Consider the following 6,654-nt stretch of genomic DNA (forward strand, 5'->3'; position numbering starts at 1 on the left):
GCCAAAAACGAGGATGGCTTCATTTACATTTGCTTTGATAAGCTCTGCTTTACGTGATTCCTTTGCAGCCATACAGTACTAATCTAAAACGATACCATATATAGTGAACAGTGATTTGAGATAAACGGACTCCTACAAGTAGTTATACTAGTACTGATTCATGGGATTAAATAATCCATACATTTAGTATGGATTTAGTATGGAGTCTACATATGATCCATACAATTATGAAGCATAGATATTATTTTACAGTTAAGGAATCCTCCATGCATCCTTCACCAGAACATCAAATAGAAGCGTGTAAGGTGTCCTCCAGCTGCACAGAGACAGTGTGTTCAGGGTGTGTCTTCACCAGCACCTGCTCACAGCAGACAGGTCTGCCCATGCCTCCTCAGCACAGGGCAGCCGACTGAGGCGCCTCCCCCAGAGGCTTTCAAGATCAGACAGGGCCTCCCTCCCATCATCACAGTTAACGTGGACACTGTGTTCCACACTGCAGAGGTAGAAGATTGAAGCAACTATAGGAACAATCCTAAGCTACAGAATAGCCTCAAGGTGACTGCTTATGTGACATATTTATAGATTTCTGTGATTTTCTGATGGTTGGATGTGCCTTGGGATCTCCATCTAGGCTAGGTGTGTTTGGGCGTGTCTGTCTCCTGATCTCTCTATATAAACCTTCTGTGTTCATCCACACCCCACTAGCTTCCTGAAGCACATCTCTGCCTGCTCCAGCTATCATGGCTCTCTCTTTGTCATCCTCCAGGCTGTCCGGGTCTGGTGGTTTGGGCTTCTCCAGCCTGGGTTTGGCTGGTGGTGGTGCTGGAGGGATGGCCCTTGCTCTCCGTTCTGGGACTGGCTTAGGCATGGGGATGGGGCTAGGTGGTGGTCTGGGTCTAGGGAGTGGAGGAGGAGGCTATGGGCTGGGACTGGGTGGAGGGCTGGGTCTAGGAGGTGGTGGAGGCTTTGGGCTGGGTGGAGGTGGAGGAGGTGTCGGGGCATTGATGGCCAGCTCTGCTTTTTCCATGGGCCGTACCATGGCCGCCGGGGGGATGAGCGCAGGGGCTTCCCTGCTTGCGGCTAGCTCCGCCCAGGCTGGTGGGCTCGCCTTGGCCCCGGTCCTCACCCGCGCCGCGGAGAAACACACGCTCTCTGGCCTCAACGAGCGCTTCGCAGGCTACATCACCAAGGTGAGGCAGCTCCATCAGGAGAACGCCGCTCTAGAGGCCCAGCTGGCCCAGCTCACCGGCGGGGCGGACGTGGCACATGAGGGCTCGGGGATGGTCACCACGGCGGGGTACGAGAGCCAGCTGGTGGAGCACAGGGGGAAGCTGGAGAGCCTGTCCTTGGACACCGTCAGGCTGGAGATTGTACTAGACGGCATCCGGGGAACGGCCCACGAACTGAAGGCCAAGTAAGGGACACTTCATGAAAATACATACCTTACTCTGAGAGAGAACGGCTAACATACCAAATGTAACTGAGGCTTAAAGGACTGTATCCGTTCTTACATCAAATATATATATTTGATATAGGAAGCTTCTTAGAAATAGAGCTACTGTGGATTTACTGTGCATATTTTTCTACATTTATGTGAAATGTAAATGATATATTTTGGCTTCTGTTTTCTTGTCTTGCAGATATGATTTTGAGCAGGGTGTGAGGTTTCAGCTTGAAGCAGATATTGCATCAATGAAAAGGGTAGGCAACATTAATGTGGTCATGAAAATATGACACAACAGGAGAATTGTCTAACATGAATAGTGACTGATCAACAGTCAGTGCTTATTGTAGGTGTAGTTGTACATGTAATTGTTGAAAATGTGTCTGCTTTTAGGACATTGATATGGCCTCTGACGTAAGTGTTGAACTGCATGCCAAACACTCCAGCTTGAAAGAAGATCTGGACTTTGTCACCAAGACTCAGGATGAGGTAATGCCACTGTGGCTATAGCTTACACAGAACACAACCCCACCCAACACACCACAACAACAAAACCAAAACCAAAACATTAAACACTCCAAGAAAGAAACACAACAGAAGCCTTCCACCCCCAACCCCCCCAACAGCAAACAACTCACCACAACACAATACAACACCCCCCTCGACCCGCCCCACAACACAACACCTGAGTAACCACACAAAAACAAGGCAGAACGTGACATTTCTGGTTCTGTGGTCAGGAGTTGTTCAGCCTGCAGTCCAAGCTGGGAGCCTCGTCCACGGACACGTCAGTCTCCATGATCCAGGTGGACACGGACAAGTCCTTCGACGTGGCGGCCGCCCTCAACAAGATGAGGATGGAGCACGAGGACTGTGTGAGACAACACAGAGAGGAAGCTGACGCGTACTACAAACTCAAGGTACAGCTCATCCGACACTCTTCACCTGCGTTTCTTGTCTTGTGAATTAAGTTTGAAATATCAGTAAACAATAGTGTCTAGAAATAGATATTGTAGTGTTTTATAATTCCAACACATCGTTTATAGTTCTCCAGTTCCGTGGTAGACATTGATTTGTGTGTCCAGCAGGGGGCACTTGACATGACGACATAATGTACATCAATGGCCTTATGGTTTGAGACGATATTTAGTTGATAAGAATTGTAGGTGTTATAACACCAAGTCTTTAACTATGACCTACATGGTAATTAGAAAACAGGTTAGTTTAAAAGAGACTCTTTCAATGCAACTCAATGCAATTTTGTCTATTGTACAAACAAACCATGTTCGTTAGAGTTAAATGTGCATCTGACCTGGGATCCAAATACTTTCATTCACTGTTAGCTTGCATCTTCCTCGAGTGTGGGGGTGGGCTTGATTTGCATTTTTTGAGCAGGCCACCTGCTTCATCAAACCAGAGAAGAGCGCCCACGCAGAGAAAATTAAATTAAACTCCATCAGATCATTTGCAGACCTGAACAAAGTTATAGGTTGCAGACCTGAAAAAAGTTCAATGTAGCAGGCCAGTGGTGGCTAGTCAACCATAATGTACCTTCTTCCTGTTTTGAGTGTAACTCTCCAAGCCACAGTGTGTACTGTGGGGGTGTGTAATGTGGGCTACAGCGATGTTCATGCTATATGCACTCAGCTTTCTATTGGTGGAGATGGACGCACACGAGTTCACTTTCCCATGATGCAAAACCATGCATTTTATGCTCTCCCACGCAACACCGTTTGTCAAAGCGACTGCGAAAACTAAACTTGACACCTCTTCTCTTCTCCACTTTTCTCGTCACCTCTCCGTTCCTCTCTTCCTCTCCCTTCTCCACTCTCTCCTCTCCTCCCCAGATGGATGAGGTACAGGCTGCCTCCGCCAGCAGCTCCCAGGCCCTGTCGGCCTCCAAGGCAGAGATCTCCTCCAGCAGGAAGGAGCTGCAGGCCCTCAGTCTGGAGCTACAGAGCTTTGCCAATGTTGTGAGTGTGTGTACGTGTGTGTGTCTGTCTGTTTGTGTGCGTGCATGTGTCAAGGAGGCTTGAGTGTGTGAATATAAGAAAACGGAATAATACACCAAAAATAACCTTCAAAAGACTTTGAAGGTAGAAAAGTCTTTGTAGCATAACATTATTTTAAGGTAAGTGAGGGGTATTGTGAAATTTGCCTTTCGTAGGCATTTTTATTGTAACAGTTCCAGGATGTTACCGATTATCGTGAAATAAATCACTGCGAGACGACAGACACAGAGGAAGTGGTTGAGCAGTTGTGTTCGTGCCAAAGTCCCCAGTGCATCGAGGGCACAAGAGCAGCCGTGCTTTCCCAGAAGCTACAAAGGAGCCTGCTAATACAAATCACAAGGGACCAATCACAGCAGCTTCCTCTGTCTGTCTGCTCTGGGCTTGGACACCAAGGGGGTTTCTCTCAGAGCAGTCAGCTGTTTGGTGTTTTTCTGTAGAAGTTGGAATTATTGTAAAACGGAAACAGTTTTGGAATCCTCACTTTTATCACTCTCCCTCCCCCCCCCCCCCCCCGCCCACCCCTCCAGAGCCTGACCCTGGAGCGCAGCCTGGCTGAGGCCCATGCCCATGCCTCGGGGGGCGTGTCTGAGTACCAGGCTCAGATCGCCAGCTTGGAGGCTGCCATCGAGGTTGCCAAAGGTGACCTGCACAAGCAGATCCTTGGTTACCAGGAGCTGCTGGACGTCAAGCTGGCGCTGGACGCAGAGATCTCCACCTACAGGACATTGATGGATGGAGGCGACATCAGGTCAAGAGGCCAAACACATTATCTTCTCAGTAGCCTGTATTTGTTTTCAGGGTGCAGTTTTTGATCCTTCCCATCTGTGTTCACCTCTGCAGCTTCCCCGTCCAGAACTTTAGCTCCTCCTCCGTCTTCCTGTCCAGCTCACCTGGCCCCTCCTCCCACTTCAAATCCCCTCCCCCTTCCGTCAGAAGCCCCTCCCCCGCCATCACGGCCAAGGCAAAGGAGAAGTAAGGCTGACAAAAGTCAGGTGCCTTCCTCCCACCTGCCAGGGTGCTGAATAAGGAGAAACAGGGGTATTGGTTTGGGGGAGAGAGAGCAACATAATGTTTAGGCTTACAAAGAACCCCACTAATCATCTGTCTAAGAGGGCCTTGGAGATAAATTTCATGAGCGTTTCACAACTCCAGGTGGCACCTCTGCTTGTCCGCTTATTAAATCTCTGTCTGTTTACTCACCTGTTTGTGTGTTTCCCCCAGTGTGTCTGCGAGCATGTCCTTCTCAGAGACCTCCTACACATACACAGGTGAGGGAAAGAGCGCCCACCTGCCTGTAGCCAGACCCTGGTGCCCCTCACTAGCACCGCAGTTCACACAGGTGCAGGTGTGATGGATATATCTGACCTAGTACATAGAAACCAATGTTCCAGCCTTTGTAAGAACCAAACTGAATGCAAAAAACACAAATTGCTCTGTGTGTAACCCGTGTTGACTATAAGGTCAACACTCCTCACTCCTGGGTACAAATACCACCCATCCACGCCATTAAAAAGTTGGTCGTTGCGTGAGTACGTCAGGAGTATCCTGAGTTCAAACCCCAGTGTGGGTAAGAGAAGCAGGAAATGTGTACTGATTAGCAACGTGATGACGCCTGTGACACATGTCATTTGCTCAGGTCAGCTCATGTCACTGATACCGATGTGATAGTGAAGACGTATCAGATAATACCCAATTGCTCTGAAAGTGACAAGTCAATGGAAGGAATAGTTAAGATGAGTTCCAGACAAGTTCAAGACAAAATCTATGTATTTATTACACATATGTGAGGTGCAGGTGTCTGTTACACTCAAGTTGAGTATCACAGAAGACTGGCCAATGAATACAGGAAATCAAGAGAGTATATGGTATCACAATATGGGAGGATACAAAATGATTAACATAGCCTTTGCAGGCACTGAAAAAGGACACTGTATGCTAGATAGCTTTTGTTTAGGTCTTTAGATAGGGCTCGTAGAAATGGCCTTGTCATTCCTTCTATTTTCCTCATTCAAAGTTGCATGGCATGATACTCTTTGGAAATATTGTGACCTCTGACTTCCATTAGTGACACAGGCCTTTCATAGTCACACCTTACAAAGACCCAACTTATGGCTATGCAGGGATACTAAAACAGAATAATATCAATTTATCAATGATACAAGAAACATAATTAATATATAGGCATATTTCTCTCCTGGACTGGCCAAGGGTTATGTGCTCATGAGCTTAATATTGCAATGTATAGATCAAACATTATTTATTATGTTCAGAACACAGTATAGAAATAATAAAGTAATCATTTCCTTTAATTGTTGTTAACTGATCAGTGGTTTAAGGACAGATCTCTTCAATAGTAACAAGCCACTGTTTGGCAGTTTTAACCCAATTTATTCTTGTGTATTGCCTCTTCACCGCAGAAATGTCGGCAGTTTGGACAGCAGTTTGTGGCCAAATGATGTCTCTGTGTGCGTATTGTAAACTGCTAGCTGTAAATAAATGTTAACTGTGGTTGATCACAATCTCTGTCTTTCACCTTTCTCTGAATCTCTGTGCAGTGATGGAGGAGGTCATTGAGTCAGAGACTAAAGAAGTTGTCACAGGTGAGTCAGGAACCATACTCTGCCTCTATTTCTCTTTCCTCCTCTCTCCCTCTTTCTATCTTTTGCACCCTCTATCGCTCTCTGTACCTCTCTTTGTACCCCTCTCTGTATCTCTCTCTCTGGCGACTCTAGCTGCTGATTGTAGATATAGACTGGGACAAGAGTCATGTTGTGGGGCTGTGAGGGTTTCCCTTGGTGTCACGGGGATTTCAGTGAGTTTTCTTCCACAAAACAAACTTACTTTCAACCACAGATGCTCTGAGTTAGTCTAAGTACAGAGGGATTAATCTGTTCTTTCTCTTTCAACCCCCCCCTTTCTCTTTCTTTTTCGAACTTGTTTTCTATTTCCATCTCATCATATTTCTCTCTCTGTCTTTCACTCTCTCTCTCCACTCCCTTATTTCTTATTGTATCCAATCCACCTATCCGTCTCTCTTTCTTTATATCTAATCTCTCTCGCTCTGTCTCCCTTCCCTCTCCCCAGATGCCAGATCTGAGACTACAACGATGACGTCTGATGCAGAATCTGAGTCTTAGCGGTCAGAGCTCCACACTCCAACCGTGTAGGATTTCACCTCCTGCTAATAAACACGCCTGC

At 46.9% G+C, this 6,654-nt stretch overlaps 1 protein-coding gene across 2 annotated transcripts; it reads left to right on the forward strand.

Moving 5' to 3' along the window:
- The first annotated feature begins 716 nt into the window (after positions 1 to 716).
- On the forward strand, positions 717 to 6,654 carry LOC134034934 (thread biopolymer filament subunit gamma-like). Of its 2 annotated transcripts, none has more exons than XM_062479643.1 (10): positions 717 to 1,414; positions 1,641 to 1,701; positions 1,838 to 1,933; positions 2,185 to 2,364; positions 3,292 to 3,417; positions 3,984 to 4,204; positions 4,297 to 4,428; positions 4,678 to 4,724; positions 6,012 to 6,056; positions 6,541 to 6,654. In XM_062479643.1, the coding sequence occupies exons 1-10, from the start codon at positions 741 to 743 to the stop codon at positions 6,591 to 6,593; spliced, it is 1,635 nt and encodes a 544-aa protein (XP_062335627.1). In that variant the 5' UTR covers positions 717 to 740; the 3' UTR covers positions 6,594 to 6,654. The 2 variants fall into 2 exon arrangements, with proteins under 2 accessions (XP_062335627.1, XP_062335628.1); XM_062479644.1 differs by having other exon boundaries at positions 3,292 to 3,404; positions 3,992 to 4,204.

This window comes from Osmerus eperlanus, chromosome 15, assembly GCF_963692335.1.
Source record: "Osmerus eperlanus chromosome 15, fOsmEpe2.1, whole genome shotgun sequence".
Classification (NCBI taxonomy): domain Eukaryota; kingdom Metazoa; phylum Chordata; class Actinopteri; order Osmeriformes; family Osmeridae; genus Osmerus; species Osmerus eperlanus.

Excerpts from the sequence above, each read along its gene's own strand:
- LOC134034934 (XM_062479643.1), top strand. The coding sequence starts at position 741 with ATGGCTCTCTCTTTGTCATCCTCCAGGCTGTCCGGGTCTGGTGGTTTG. Across the intron at positions 3,418-3,983 it reads TACAGAGCTTTGCCAATGTT|AGCCTGACCCTGGAGCGCAG; the intron begins GTGAGTGTGTGT and ends CCACCCCTCCAG. Across the intron at positions 4,205-4,296 it reads ATGGATGGAGGCGACATCAG|CTTCCCCGTCCAGAACTTTA; the intron begins GTCAAGAGGCCA and ends TCACCTCTGCAG.